The sequence below is a fragment of the Mobula hypostoma genome, chromosome 9 (genome assembly GCF_963921235.1).
Source record: "Mobula hypostoma chromosome 9, sMobHyp1.1, whole genome shotgun sequence".
In the NCBI taxonomy this organism is placed as follows: Eukaryota; Metazoa; Chordata; class Chondrichthyes; order Myliobatiformes; family Myliobatidae; genus Mobula; species Mobula hypostoma.
In genome coordinates, this window is record NC_086105.1 from 108,926,877 (window position 1) to 108,942,946 (window position 16,070).

The window sequence follows — 16,070 nt, forward strand, 5'->3', positions numbered from 1 at the left end:
TGCAGATTTCATGGAAATGGTAATAAATTAAAATCAGTTGGTTAATTAAATAAGTAAGGCAACAACGTAGGAGAAAATCATTATTTATGTAACTGCCATAAACTCTGTTCTCATTTCTTCTTTCGGAAATAAACCGGATTGGGGATAGGTTTGCCGCAAATGAGGCCAATGCGCAAACTGCAGGCACGTCGTGAGATGGGAAGGTGGTGGTTGATGAAAGCAGGAGGCTGGGTAGTTTGTGCAGTGGTCCACTCTGTCCATCAATAACACAAATGCTTTTTGTGTTCTGCATGTATGGCCTACAGGTTCTCAATACTATCTGGAATGCTCAATTGCCACTTTTTGTGATCATCTGTCTCAGGGGTCAGTGAAGTGGCAGCGTTTCTTCAAGATGCCTTCGATGAGAGTTTTAAATCTTTTCCCAGACTACCTAATGACAGCTCAGAAGAGAATTCTCTCCTGTTCATAGTACTTATTAAAGAAAAATCTGTATCATTGTTCTTCATTATCATATCAAGAAACCAAGTGGAAGAATAAATCATATTCACAAAACTCTAGGTGAACAAATCAATAGACTAAGGGAAGTTACATTATTCCTTACAATTATTGAAGGTTGTTAGAATCAGAATCCAGTTTAATATCACTGCTATACTGTTTGTCATGAAACTTGTTGTATTTTAATACACAATAATAACCATAAACTACAATAAATAAATATATATATGAAAACTAAATTAAACAGGTAGTGCAAAAAGAGAGGGAGAAATACAGGGGTATTGTTCATGGATTCATTGTCCATTCACAAATCTGATGGTGGAGCAGAAGAAACTATTCCTGAAATAAGGACTGTATGTAGGTATAGAAGCCCAGGTTTTAGAGTTTGCTGATTAGTCATGAGGGTATAATTGTACTGAAGGCTGAGTTGTAAACAATAAAGAGCAGCCTGGCATAGGTATCACTATGGTCCAAGGGATCCAAGGCCAGGTGGAGAATCAGTGAGACTGCATCTGCTGTAGACCTATTGTGGCAATGGGCAAATTCCAGCAGGTCCAAGTCCTGGCTTAAGCCAGAATTAATTTTAGCTATGATAAACCTCTCAAAGCACTTCATCACAGTAGATACAAGTGCCATTAGTCAATACACGTTGAGGCAGCTCACACAACTCTATTTAGGCACTGGTATTTTTTTAAACTAATAAAGTTGAAATTAATTTGAAGTGTACAATAAGGCATGTTATATATATTTAAAATGCCAAGAGGCTTAAGTTGTTCTTTGCCTGGAATGGAATTGTGAGAACAAATTTAGAGGTTTAGGATGTAAATGATTTACATGAAATCAGCCTTTGGAAAAAATCTTTCCAACCCTTAGTTAGAAGGATAGCTTTCCGATTATCTCGAACATTCTCTGGGAATGCAGTGTTTCACTTGCACTCTGGTAAGGTCACAGAGTCGGTAGGGCTGCCTTGTGTTAGTAACTGCCAAGAGTCACTCACAAGCAACGACATGAGCTGCTGAAATCACCGGGGTTGGCAGAGTGTCGGTCTCCAACCAGAGCAGAAATCCGCCAAGCTGCTTCTTCGCAAGGGGGAAGAGGGTCATGTGCATCTCACAGATCATTTGGCAGGGCATGGGGCGGAGGAACAACCGGACCATGTCAATGTCCGCCATCCCAGTGATCCAATGCTTCATCTCAAACTGGTCCACAGCAACACAAGCCTAAAGAACGGTCTCGGCCCGTAATGTCTTTTCCTCGGATGCTGCCTGACCTGCTGAGTTTCTCCAGCACCTTTTTTGTATGTGTTGCTTTGGATTTTACAGCATCTGCCCATTTTCTCACACTGGTCCATTATTTACTTATTGGTTGGGTTTGGTTTCCTGCCTACGGGATAATTTCCCGAATATTTTGCAGGTTGACAGAAATTTTACGATGCAAAACATTTCCCACTGCAGGTCGCGGAAGTAGTTACCGTCACTGTAGAACTTCCTTCCAGCTAACAACAGTAGACAAGAACTTCAGCACATGACTACGCACGGGAGTGGAATGAGCATTGAGACTGCCGGCGGTAACGTCACTTGGCTGGGAAAGAGGGAGGAACAGGTGTCCCCATAAATACTCAGTAATCAGTCACAAACTCAGAGCTCTGCTGAAGCAACAGACTACTCGCAGTAAAGATGGACAGAAGATTTCCGCTCAATGTTCGAATCATTGGATTAATACGACACAAAAGGCAAAAGGTAATCTATTTTATAACTATACCGTCCTGTATTATTCGAGTATCAAACGTTAAAATGTTGTCCTCCTTCCCCGTGTTATTTTATAGTTCTAACAGCTGTATGTAAGTATTTATATATAACTTACCTTCTTTTTATCATTTACAGTCTTACCTTGCCTCTGTTCTGTGGTCCGATCGAAATGATGTTATAGTGTATAGAACGTTTGACGAGTTTAAGAAACTCCATGTAAGTATTCCAAAACTAGATGAATTTTAAACAACCCCTCTTCCGTTGTGCTGGCATATTTATCTATTTTACTTCCTCTGAATGACAGAAAACGGTTGTAAAGAAGTACCCGTTGGAGGCAGGGCGCATTAAAAAGTCGGATCGAATTATTCCAAAATTCCAAGGTGAGATCAATGTAACCTTGAGATCAAAACACAAAATTAAACTACGGAATTATGTGTCTTGGTTTTGGTAAATATTAATAAAACTATAAGAAATCATCTTAATTCTTGAGATAAACTTTACATGCCTCGCGTTACTTTAAAACAATCTACGCGTCAATTTGTTCAGTAACTATCGCCAAAAGTGCTTTACTTATTAGACTGCTGACCTAAGTTCAGGATGTGAAGTATTCTGATTACCTTGCAGATGTTTCCCGGAAGGAAAAACGACGGACCCAAGTAAGTAAATCGATCCTCAGAATGGGCTTACTGGAGAATTACTGCTCGGAGCTATTGCGAAGCAGTGTTAAAATCTCAGAGGATCAAGATGTTATCCAATTCTTCCTCCCCACCGAAAGTGACCTGGCGCCTTCTTTCCCCTCGGACAGGTGAGTTTAAGTACAAATCAGTCCATCCAAAGAGTTTTTAGGGTTACTTGAATTTGAACCTGGTTACCCCTGTATCAGATCTCTAAAGATTATTCCTATTGATCAGTTGGCCGGTTGTATTGATACAAACCCTCTCTTTGACTGTAGTGTTATCATCATCCCATCTGCAATCGGACGGAGAAGAAGCACATGGAGGCGCACAGGCGCGAAAACTATCGAAACCATCTCGCAGCCGATGGCCTCGGAGAGTTACAAATGCATTGCTACTTATGAAGGAAAAGATACCAGGAACAATCCGTTTAAGGTGTTGGAGGATGAAGTAGTTGATGTCATTACCAAGAATTCATCAGGTATTCTTCTTTTAAACAAACCCGGACATTCTCTTTGTAGTCACATCACGGGAGGAGATAGGAAATCGAACATATAGTTCGAGGAACACACACACACACACACACAATGCTGGAGGAACTCAGCGGGACTACTGAAGGGTTTCAGCCCGAAACGACGACTGTACTCTTTTCCAGAGATGCTGCCTGGCCTGCTGAGTTCCCCCAGCATTTTTGTGTGGGTTGCTCGGATTCTAGCATCTGCAGATTTTCTCCTGTTTGTGGTTTAGTTTGACAACTAATTGTGATACAAAGTGGTTTGGTTTGGGATGAGGAGACTCGGTCAGCTCTTCTACTGGAAGGTTCCAATTCTGCAATTTCAATGAAATGTATTTTGGAGAAGGTTCTTAAAATTCCATCAGAAAATATTAATGATATAAAACAGCCCTGATTACGTGTGGTGTGGCAGAAACAATGTTCTGTAGCATTATAGATCACTGTAGTAATTACATTGAAGTTACCAGAAAAACACAAATCCAAACGATTTTTAGTCGATGGTTCCTACTAACCATTTGTGTAGCTGTTCAATATTTCAACAAATGCAAGAGCTAGTATGTTTTGTAATTCATTTTTATTAAAATGAAAGTGATAATTACCACCAAAGCAGATAATAAGTTTGATGGGAATAAACCAGAAAACAATGGAAATGTTTATCAGACCAGGCAGCACATGCAGGGAAAAGCAGAACTAACATTTAAGGTTGATGACCACTCGTCAGAAACTGAACCATTAACTCTGTCTCCCTCTGCAGATCAAGTATCCAAGATAAAGTTAACTTTGTTTGTCACATGTACATTGAAACATTCAGTGAAATGTGGTGTTTACGTCAAATCAAACCAGTGAGGATTGTGCCAGGCAGCTGGCTGGAGTCACCATACTTCCAACACCAATTCACTAACGCTAATCGTACGTCTTTTCGGAATACGGGAGGAAACTGGAGCCTCTGGCGCCCCCGGAGGAAACCCACGCAATCATAGGGAGAATGTTAAAACTCCTTACAGAAAGTGGCAGGAATTGAACTCCAATCAGTAATTGCAAGTGGTACAAAGGGAAGAACTAACTGCAACATACTATGTATCTGTAGCTGTAGAGAACATTTCCAGAATTTTCTATGTAATTCCACTTCCTCCCCAATGTCTGCTTTATTTGATCACAACAATAAATGTTTGATGTAGATATTCACATAGAACATAGAATAGTACAGCACAGTACAGGCCCTTCGGCCCACAATGTTGTGCCGACCCTCAAACCCTGCCTCCCATATAAGCCCCCACCTTAAATTTCTCCATGTACCTGTCTAAAATTTCTTGATCTAAAACGTCACAACATTTGTTTTGTAGGCTGGTGGCTCGTGGAAAATGAAAGGAAGCAGTTAGCCTGGTTTCCAGCTCCTTATCTCAGGAGTCTCTTGTCTGGGCCATTGGAGAGTGAGGTAGATGGTAAGTTCACTACGTCTAGGCATCTCTTTGAGTACTGGAGTGTCACCCAGAAGCAACAGAAGATTCTGGAGAAAGACAGTGAGTCAGGGACGACCTAAAGGGGAAATGGATGGCTGACATTTCATGTCTGCACTCTTCAACTGCCCAGTTGACCATCCATTTCCCTCCATGTAGTCTGCTCTACTCTCTGAAATCTTCCAGTATTTTGTGTGTTACTTCAGATTCCAGCATCTGCAGTCTCCTGTCTCCACGTAACACAGAAACTAGATTTAACAAAAGCAGCATGGCGCAATTTGGGATGAAATCAATTCCAAAGGACTGTAGGGACATCATTTATATATGATCTCTGCAGTATAATATCCAAATCTCTTGACAATTTCTAATTTGTATTCTAGAAAACTTTCATTATTTTGTATATTAACTAGAATCAGAATGAGGTTTATTATCTCCAGCATGTCGTGAAATTTGTTAACTTAGCAGCAGCAGTTCAATGCAATACATAATATAGAGAAAAAATAAAATAACAGTAATAATAAGTAAATAATGAAGTTACTGTGATAGTATTTAAGGCAAGTAGACAGTTGTAATTGCACACTTGTTAACTTGTAGACTTTATCTCTTCTCCTCAACCTTAATCACCTCTTCTATCTTTTTCTTAATTTGGCACTGTTTGGCATCTATGAAAGCAATCACGCTGTTAAATTCCAGAGTCTGATTTCGTGCTACATCCAGGCTGAAATAAAATGCCGAATTAAGACCCACACTTAGAGATATTAAACCAAAATATCAATTGCATTCTAGAAAATTGTCTAAAATAGTCAAGATGTGCTTATTCTCTCCTCTGTTACCTTTATAATTGACAAATGAAAGCCAATTAATATCCCTGTATATTTTGTAGTTCTTATTTAAGCAGAAGGCAATGTCTTATTATATTTCAAATAATTATTTAGCAATGTCAGCATGTTTGAAAAAAATAATTTTGGTCTTTTTTAGTTTCTGCAGATTATGAATCTCAGTATCACGCTATTCAAAGCTATGAAGCAAAAAATGAAGATGAACTATCCATGCATGTTGGAGCCATGGTTGAAGTCTTAAAGAAATCTCCTGATGGATGGTGGCTTGCCAGGTTTGTCTTACTTTCTTCTTCTTTCTTTTTAAATCTTTTTATTGAATTAGTATATACAAGGTAAAACATCCACCAATACATTGTTACGATATAGATATACAAGAAATATTAATACAAAAAAAACCAATGCAAACAACGTAGGTTAGTTATAAAATAACAAGTTAATATAATAGTATACTAGTTTTCCATATAAAACGATACGGAGAAAAATAACCCCCAAAAAAAGAACTACCGTGCCACTAAGCTACAAAGCAAAGCAATGGGCTAACTAGGTAAATAGTAGACTTAAACAGATTAAACAATCACGTCCTCAAACCCGACCTCCACTAATAGCAGATAAAATCCACAAAGGGAGTGTATATATGATCAGACAGAAAAAAATAGTTACATTAAATGAAAATATTGAATAAAAGATCTGCAGGTCTGTTCAAATTTAACTGAAGTATCATAAAGATTACTTCTGATTCTTTCCAAATTTAGACACAGTATCATTTGAGAGAACCAAAAAAACGTATTTGGGGCGTTAATCTCCTTCCAATGTTGTAAGGACATACACCTTTTCGCCATTAAAGTAAGAAATGCAATCATTCTACGTGCTGAGGGGGATAAATTACTTGAAGGTTTAGGGAATCCAAAGATAGCAGTAATAGGATGGGGAGAAATATCACTATTCAAAACCTTTGACATAACATTAAAAATATCTTTCCAAACAGTTTCCAGAGTAGGACAAGACCAAAACATATGGGTCAAGGAAGCTATCTCCCCACGACATCAATCACAAAGAGGGTTAATATGAGAATAAAAACGAGCTAATTTATCTTTAGACATGTGTGCTCTATGGACAACTTTAAATTGAATTAAGGAGTGTTTGGAACAGATAGAGGAAGTATTGACTAGTTGTAAAATATGAGCCCAGTCATCCGCCAGGATAGTAAGGCCCAATTCCTTTTTCCAGTCAGTCCTAATCTTATCGAATGGAGCTATCCTAAGTTTCATGATAGTATTATAAGTAATAGCCGTGACAAAGTAAAATAGCTTTTTAAAAAGTTTATCGTCATCCCATTCAGGATATCTCAAAATGCTTCATAGCAATTAATGTTATAAAATATAGTTCCCACTGTTGTTGTTTCAAGTGTTAATACTCAGTCTTCAAAACACCTTCATTATATCAAGGCTTCGCTATATAGGAAAAGGCATTATGACTTTTGGAGTCTGGGAGAAATTCTAAATGTTCTCTAATTAGTATCAACAATTTACAAAGCATTAAATTTACCACTGTGCATTTTGAAAACTGTGAAGCATCTTAAAGACTAACTTTCATGATTTTATTGATAAACAGGTATAATGGACGGTCTGGATATGTCCCATCTGTCTACCTTCAGCTGTACAGAAACCCACATTCAAAATTCCAGTTCCTCACCAAGGCAACCGTGTACAAATCTACCCCAAACCTCAGTCTTCTCGACAAAGATCCATATATTCAATCAAGTAATGCAGATCCAGACAATGCTGGACATTATTTGTCAACTACAAATAACAAAGATGTCACAAAAAGACTGTATCAGCAAAAATCAATGTCTATGAACTGCTTGAATGATGAAAACATATTTGACAATGAGTTAAACTTTCATGATGCAGATGAGTCAGAAAATTTGAGTGATGATGGTAGCATGTCCACTGTAAGTTCAAACAGGTCACATTTATCTCAAGACAGCAGATCAGACAGTCTCAACAGCTCTCAAAACTCTGCTGGCATGTTGGACCTGCTTGAAAAGAACCAAAATGAAGTTTCTCAGCTCACAAATAAAAATGTGAATGATTCTGATGAGAAGGGGGGTGATTTAAGAAACATCCCTGAACCTTCCACAAGTGAGAATAACTCTACTGCAAATCCAATACCCAAGATACCTCCAAGACCACAGAGAGAAGAAATATTGTCAAGATGTACAACCTTAACCAAGAACATGATTATGAAACCCCAAAATCATTTTGCCATTAAACATTCCAAAAGAGTTGAAATCACTCATTGAGAGTTTCAGTGAGAAAAGAACTATTGTTTCTATTCAAACAATATGCAAGTTAACAAAAGTATGCAGAAGCTGCAGTTTTTATATATTCATTTGGAAAATTGGTAGGCAGATTTTCCATTATCTTATTAGTTCGAACATTTGTTCTGCTTAATGTGCATTTTTTATTTAAAGGATTTAATATTTCGATCCTCAAATTCTGTCACAAAGAACACTAACTACCTATTATTCTTTAAAAATTCTTCAACTGCATTGCAGTCTTTATCTTCTACCAGGGAAGAGTAGCGGTTAGTGTGATACCATTAGAGCTTGGAACATCGGGCATAAATCCTGGCGTCCTCTGAAAGAAGTCCGTATGCCCTCCCCTTGAAATGCCCGGGTTTTCTCCGGGTACACCAATTTCTTCCCACAGTTCAAAGACGAATCGGGTAAGGTAATTAGTCACTGCAAATTGTCCTGTGATTAGGTAGGATCAGGGTTTGTGGGTTTGCTGGGCTGTGTGGCTCGATGGACCGGAAGGCTCTATTCTTTGCTATATTTCTAAACAGATAAATAAACTGAGCTGGTATTTAACTCTACATACTAGTGTAATGAATATGATTATGTAACTCTAGAATTATTATATGATTCTAGAAAATCATATAGTGAACTGAACGTAAGAATAATTTTAATAGATTAATCATAATGACTAAATGTACATAAATTTAATTACATAATTGAGTAATTTAATCAATACAAGTTGCTCAATGAATTAAATTAGTTCTCAGTTAGAGATACCATATACAAGTTTGAGAATCAAAAAAAAACAACTCCAGACTCTGGAAATACGAAGTGAAAACTGAAAATGCTGAACATACTCATCAGATCAGGCAGCATCTGTGGAGAGAAAGAAAGACAGAGCCAGCTCTCAAGGTCAAAGACCCTCTGTCAGAACTTTCTTTGATCAAGATATCTGAGGGAAATACAATGGTGTTTTCAAAGAAGCTTAAATGTAAACAAGTGTTCTATTGGAAGCCTGCAGTTGCTGTAATTTTTTTTAAATGTGGATCTACCATCAGATACTTCTAAAAGGCAGCACACCATTACAATGTTTGTCCATGCTAGTGTGTAAACAACATAGTTTTTTTGCTGCTCCTGAAACAATCAAATATGCCATTTTATTGTATCAAAATTGTTAAAAGTTAGTTCAATAATGTGAACTAATACACTTTTAATGGACAACTGTCAATTGACAAAAAGCTGCAGGATATGACTACAATTCGCTCGTATGCTTTTTCTTTCAAAATGAATTAACAAAATATTGAGTATCCAGTAAGGGTTATACTAAACTTTCAGTAACTGTAACTTGGGCCTTCACCTGTAAAATTTTGTGGTACCTTCACTTTGTGCAGAAATCGGGCATATGGACAAACATTGTGCACAATTTAAAGATTGCAAGAACACTACGTTGTCACCTATTGAAAGGAAAATCAATAGTGCTATTTATATCTGAATACAGTCATTAGACAATTGTTGAATTAAAATTTGAATGTATTGTATTTTCCATAATGGAAAAAAAATGCTTATTAATTATCTATCACCTACTTATATTAAGACATGTTACCATGGAGGATAAATATTTTGTTTTGCTTATTCTATCCTCTGTGTTTAGGTATTACTGGTTCCTTTGCACCATTGTATACTCTCTGTATAAATGTGTTAAATTTACCATCTATATTATATTTTGAAGTTTTAATAAACTTATACGAGTAAGTGTTACATGTAAATATGCTTCATTTATTGCCTAAAGGAACTTGTTTGACTTATCTTGGAAAAGAAAACAACTTCTCATCTACATACAGTGTTGGTTATTTAAATTATTGTAATACAATCAAAAGCTACTCCTCGTCCCCATTTTAGATTCACAGCACCTTCAGATTTTTGATTTTCAAAATCCCAGATAAATGACCCATTAGCCTGGCCAGGGTTTAGAGCAGCTGTTTGTAGCCATGGATCCACGGCAAAATGTCTGCAGGCAGTATTGCATGCATCACAGGAATCTTACTCACTCTTCCTTCAGTTAGTCCTGACGAAGGGTCTCGGCCTGAAACGTCGACTGCGCCTCTTCCTATAGATGCTGCTTGGCCTGCTGCGTTCACCAGCAACTTTGATGTATGTTGTTTAAACATAGAACATAGAATAGTACAGCATAATACAGGCCCTTCGGCCTACAATGTTGTGCCGACCCTCAAACCCTGCCTCCCATATAACCACCCACCTTAAATTCCTCCATATACCTGTCTAGTAGTCTCTTAAACTTCACTCGTGTACCTGCCTCCACCACTGACTCAGGCAGTGCATTCCACGCATCAACCACTCTGAGTAAAAAACCTTCCTCTAATATCCCCTTTGAACTTCCCACCCCTTACCTTAAAGCCATGTCCTCTTGTATTGATCAGCGGTGACCTGGGGAAGAGGCACTGGCAATCCACTCTATCTATTCCTCTTATTATCTTGTACACCTCTATCATGTCTCCTCTCATCCTCCTTCTCTCCAAAGAGTAAAGCCCTAGCTCCCCTAATCTCTGATCATAATGCATACTCTCTAAATCAGGCAGGATCCTGGTAAATCTCCTCTGTACCCTTTCCAATGCTTCCACATCCTTCCTACAGTGAGGCGACCAGAACTGGACAGTACTCCAAGTGTGGCCTAACCAGAGTTTTATAGAGCTGCATCATTACCTTGTGACTCTTAAACTCTATCGATTCTAGAACTATGTTCACAAATATAAACCTAGATCAGTGATTTGCCATCAACATATTCTTTAAAATGATTTTTTTTCCACAAAGAACTGCCAGTTTTAGTCTGCTTTTTACTTAGTTACTTTGATCATTTATTGCTCAATTAGGGAAACTATAAACTCAAATAAATATTTGTGCTTCCTTATTATCATGCTTCTTACCAATAAAACGCAGCCTATAAAATTCAAAGTAACAAACACACAAAATGCGGGAGGAACTCAGCAGGTCAGGCAGCATCTATTGAAAGGAATAAACAGATGACATTTCGGGCCAAGACCCTTCCTTGGGACAGTATTTCCTCCAGCATTTGGTGTGTGTTGCTTTGGATTTCCAGAATCTGCAGACTTTCTTATTTCTAGAAAATTGAATTTTTCTGACATTGATGCACCATCAATAACTCCAAAAGTCTGGAAGTAGAGTAAATACTGAAAGGCTTTTATTAGCAGTAAAATGTGACCTCCATCATGCTGAGTATCTGCCCCTGGACTGAGAGGGGGAGCAATGGCACAATCGCCTTTATTCAGGGGTCTGTGGGAGGAGCCACAGGGGCAGTCAGCAGAGGGGCGTGTCCAGACAGGTAACCCAGTTACAACATATATATATGGTTTACCACATTCACCCCTCCTTTGTTTAAAAAGAGTCCCGCGGGGTGAAGTGACTGACAATATTTAAAACGAGTATATTTACAGGTCAAGTCTATCAGGCGGTCGAGTCCGTCGCTGTGATCTACGAAGCACCAGTGGTGATTGCATCAGCGACGGCGGTTGTGCTGGCTCCGGCCTGACTTGAGGTGCCAGCACGTTAGGCGTCGGTGGAGGGAAGGGGGCCCTTAAAGTCAACACTCAGTCGCTCAAAGGGGCGGGTGTCCTTGATGAGTTGTGCCTTTTCGGGTCGGTAGAAGTGCGGTTTGCACTCTGCGCAGACTTGGCAGTCCCTGGTCATCGTCCTGATTTCCTCAAGGGAGTAAGGCAGGTTCCGGGCTTTCACGAAGTGGAAAAGCCGGGTGACCCCTGGGTGGCAAAGATCTACATGTAGGGCATATAGCTGGTCGATCTGCGCGCTGGCACACGTTCCCCGGGATAGGGCATCGGAGGGCTCGTTGAGCTTCCTAGGCCTGTACATGATGTCATAGTTGAAGGTGGAGAGTTCGATTCTCTACCTCAGCATTTTATCATTTTTGATTTTGCCCCGCTGGTGGTTACTAAACATGAATGCGACTGAGCGCTGGTCAGTTAGCAGGGTGAACTTTTTGCTGGCGAGATAGTGCCTCCAGTGCCTAATAGCTTCCACTGTGGCCTGGCCCTCTTTCTCCACTGCGGAGTGCTGAATTTCAGGGCTTTGAAAGGTACAGGAGAAGAACGCCACCAGTCTTCCTGCCTCGTTGAGGGTAGCAGCCAGCGCAAAGTCGGAGGCGTCACTGTCTACTTGGAAGGGAATGGCCTCATCCACCGCATGCATTGCTACTTTGGCAATGTCCCCTTTTATGCGGTTGAAGGCCACACGGGTCTCGGCTGAGAGGGGAAATGTGGTGGACTTGACCAGTGGGCGGGCCTTGTCTGCGTAGTTAGAGACCCATTGGGCGTAATATGAAAATAAGCCCAGGCACCTTTTCAGGGCTCTGAGTGTGTTGGGAACAGGGAATTCCAACAGGGGGCGCATACGGTCAGGGTCAGGGCCAACGACTCTGTTCTCCATGACACACCCAAGGATAGCAAGTCGGGTGGTTCCGAACACACACTTGTCCTTGTTATAGGTGAGACTGAAAGCTTTGACCGCATGGAAAAATTCTTGGAGGTTGTTGTGAACCTGCCGGTCGTGATCGCAGATGGTGATGTTATCTAGATATGGGAACGTGGCCTTCAGTTGGCATTGGTCCACCATCCGGTCCATTGCCCTCTGGAAGACAGATACACCATTCGTGACACTGAAGGGGACGCGCAGGAATTGATAAAGCCTGCCGTCCACCTCGAAGGCAGTGTAAGGGCGGTCCTCCCGGCGGATGGGAAGCTGATGGTAAACGGATTTTCAGTCTATGGTTGAGTACACCTTGTACTGTGCTATGTGACTGACCATATCCGCGATGCGGGGTAGATGGTACGCGTCGAGCTGCGTGAACCTATTGATGGTCTGGCTATAGTCCACCACCATCCTATTCTTCTCCCCGTTCCGAAGAACCACCACCTGCGCCCTCCAAGGACTTGTGCTTGCCTCAACGACCCCCTCCCTGAGCAGCCGCTGCACCTCCGACTTAATGAAGGCTCTGTCACCCGCGCTGTACCTCCTGCTTTTAGTTGCCATAGGTTTACAGTCGGGGGTCAGGTTGGTGAACAGCGGTGGAGGAGGGATCTTGAGGGTGGAGAGGCCACAAGGGGTGTCGGTAGTGCGGCTGTTGGCATGGTGTTGGGTGGGATGTGCGGGTCGGTGTGTGTGGGTGGTCAGTAGCGGGATATGTGACGTATTCCTACAAAACTGAGGATTTACAACAGTGATTGGTGGGAGGGGCCCATCATACTCCATTGTCACACTTTTGGCCACCCTCTGGAAGTCGAGCCCCGATAGCACAGGGGCACACAGTTGAGGCATGACCAGTAACGTAAAGTCTCGATATTCTGTGCCCTGCACCATTAGCGTCACAACACAACCCCCCCAGATGTCTGTTGTATGCGACCCAGAAGCTATGGCCACCCTCTGACTTACCAGCCGTATCATGAGTCCGCAATGCTGCACTGTGTCCAGGTGGATAAAACTCTCCGTGCTTCCTGTGTCAAACAGGCAGCTTGTCCTGCACCCCTCCACCAGGATGTCCATCATTGACCTTGCGAGCTGGTGGGGAGTGCTTTGGTCGAGGGTTATGGAGGCCAGGGTTGAGTCGCTGTATTGGTCCAGCGTGGTGCGGTGCCCTGTGAGCACCCGTTGGTCATAGGCGGTGGGAGGTGGCCCCGACCAAGATGGCCACCCCATGTCTCGCACGTGGTGGTGACATGCAGGGAAGATGGTGGCAGGCAAGATGGCAACCCCCATGTCTCGCACGTTGCGCTGCTCAATCCCGCGTGCGGTTTGGACTGATAGACCTTGACGAAGTGGCCCTTCTCTCCGCAGCTGGAACAGGTAGCTTGTCGGGCTGGTCAGCGTTTCCGGGGATGCTTCTCGAGTCCACGAAGTGCTACTTCTGCGGACTCACGACTGCCAGCAGCCGAAGTCGATTCGCCGGCGGGTTTCGGACTCTGCGGCGCCCACGAGGCCATCGGGGGATCGCGTGCCTGGAGAGCTTCAAAGTTGTGCAAAGCAGCCTGCAGCGTGTCGGCCAGCTCAATCGCTGAACGTAAGGTAAGATAGGCTTTTTCCAGCAGCTGCTAGCACACATACACTGACCTGATCCCTGTGACGAAGGCGACTCTCACTAGGAGCTCCGCATGCTGCTCTGACGTCAGTTCTTGGCAGCCGCAGGTCCGCACAAGCGTCTGTAGTGTCCGGACAAACTCAGCACTCGACTCCCCGGGCCGCTGGTGCTGTGTTGCTAAGCAATGCTGCGCGTAGACTGTGTTTACCGGCTGCAGGTACTGTGCTTTGAGGGCGCTCATTGCACTGTCATAGCTCGGCTGGTCTCTGATCATCGAGTAGACCTGTGGACTGACCCTGGAAAGGAGAACTCTGCACTTTGCTGTGCGCTCGGTCACGTCAATCTCCTCTAGGTTTGATTCAAAGCAGGCCAGCCAGAGTTCGAAAGCGTTTCCAGCTTCAGGTGTTTGCAGGTCGAGATCTAACTTGTCGGGTCTCAGCATGTGTTCCATGCTTTAAAATTACTGCTAATAAAATTGATGCACCATCAAAAACTCCAAAAGACTGGAAGTAGAATAAATGTTGAAAGGCTTTTATTAGCAGTACAATGTGACTTCCATGCAGAGTGTCTGCCCCTGGACTGACAGGAGGAGCCATGGCGCAATCGCCATTATTTAGAGGTCTGTGGGAGGACCCACAGAGGCAGTCAGCAGAGCGGCGTATCCAGACAGGTAACCCAGTTACAACATATATATATCGTTTACCACAGAGATTCAAGACATTTTAAAGCCTTCATCAACAAAATCCATTGTACTGACGAGGACAAATTCACCTGGATGTCAAGTGTATCACAAATAGCATTTATATCTTTCAGTCAGTCAGTCAGTGGGTGCTGTCCCGAATCCGGGGTTGGCGGCTATGCTCTTCCATCTTCTTCAATCTTGCGACAGCACCGAGTACAGGCTCTCTTCCAGTTCATTCTCGCTGGCCGCCTTAGCACCGCCCGCTGCCACTACTGCCGAACTCGAGCCCCAGGCCGTATCGGCCTCCAGCCACTGCCGCTTCTCCCAGAGGCCCCGGGCAGGTCCAAACACACGGTGCAGTGCCCAAGTTCATGATGTTTATGTTTTTGGAAAGGCATAATTTAAGATGTAGTGCGTCATCTTGTGGTGTTCTGGATGTTTTATTAATATGACCATATTAAATCAGCTTCATGTGAAATAGGGCTAGGTATATGCTCACTGACCAATAATTAAGATGACAGTAGTACGAATTTCTACGTAATTTATCCCTTTTGTCTTCTGTAGACATGGACGTTGACTTGGAAAATGTCGTCAATAAAAATGTTTCCTTGCAAAAGTGTTTTATTGGCACGAGGTTGTTACTCTGTTTCCTTTTCCACAGGCGCTGCCTGAACTGCTGAACATTTCCAGCACTTTTGACTGTTATTTCACATTGCCAACATGTGCAGAGTGTTACTATTTGCTTTTGTTTCGTATCTGCTTTTCCTGAGGAAAGAGAACAGTTCTTGACAATGATCAGAAGCAGGACCAGAATCGGGTTTATTGTCACTGTCTTCTACGACATGAAATTTGTTGTTTTGCACAAGCAGTCCAGTGCAAAGACAAAAGCTTGACTCCCAGTATGAAGAACCATTGGACTAGACCAGCAGTAGTTAGTTGCAGAATAAAATCTCCATCTCCAAAAGTGCAGGTTGAAACTCTGCCCTCTTGGGATGTGACCAGTGCCAGACCACAGAAATTGCCCCATGTTAACAGTGGCTCACCCCAAGGCTTGCTGGTTCACTCTGTACAAACCGTAAGTGGCCTGCTGCTGTGAACTGGCAGTTGCAAGTTGTAATAAAAGAGCTGATCCCTTCAGTTTCAAAGTTAAATCTCTTATGTCGGTGGCTGCAGTAAACTAGTCCTATTCATTCTGTATATTTTGTATTTTTTTCACAAAACTTCCTTAAGAGTAAATTTTC

General features: G+C 42.0%; 1 protein-coding gene across 1 annotated transcript in view; it reads left to right on the top strand.

Moving 5' to 3' along the window:
- Positions 1 to 16,070, top strand: part of LOC134352271 (uncharacterized) — a 36,718-nt gene that overhangs the window by 7,593 nt on the left and 13,055 nt on the right. The window contains exons 2-9 of the mRNA XM_063059561.1: positions 2,156 to 2,234; positions 2,379 to 2,459; positions 2,548 to 2,623; positions 2,868 to 3,048; positions 3,196 to 3,398; positions 4,775 to 4,873; positions 5,867 to 5,999; positions 7,339 to 8,025. Coding sequence (XP_062915631.1) covers positions 2,156 to 2,234; positions 2,379 to 2,459; positions 2,548 to 2,623; positions 2,868 to 3,048; positions 3,196 to 3,398; positions 4,775 to 4,873; positions 5,867 to 5,999; positions 7,339 to 8,025 — 1,539 coding nt within the window. The remainder of the gene's footprint in view (positions 1 to 2,155; positions 2,235 to 2,378; positions 2,460 to 2,547; positions 2,624 to 2,867; positions 3,049 to 3,195; positions 3,399 to 4,774; positions 4,874 to 5,866; positions 6,000 to 7,338; positions 8,026 to 16,070) is intronic.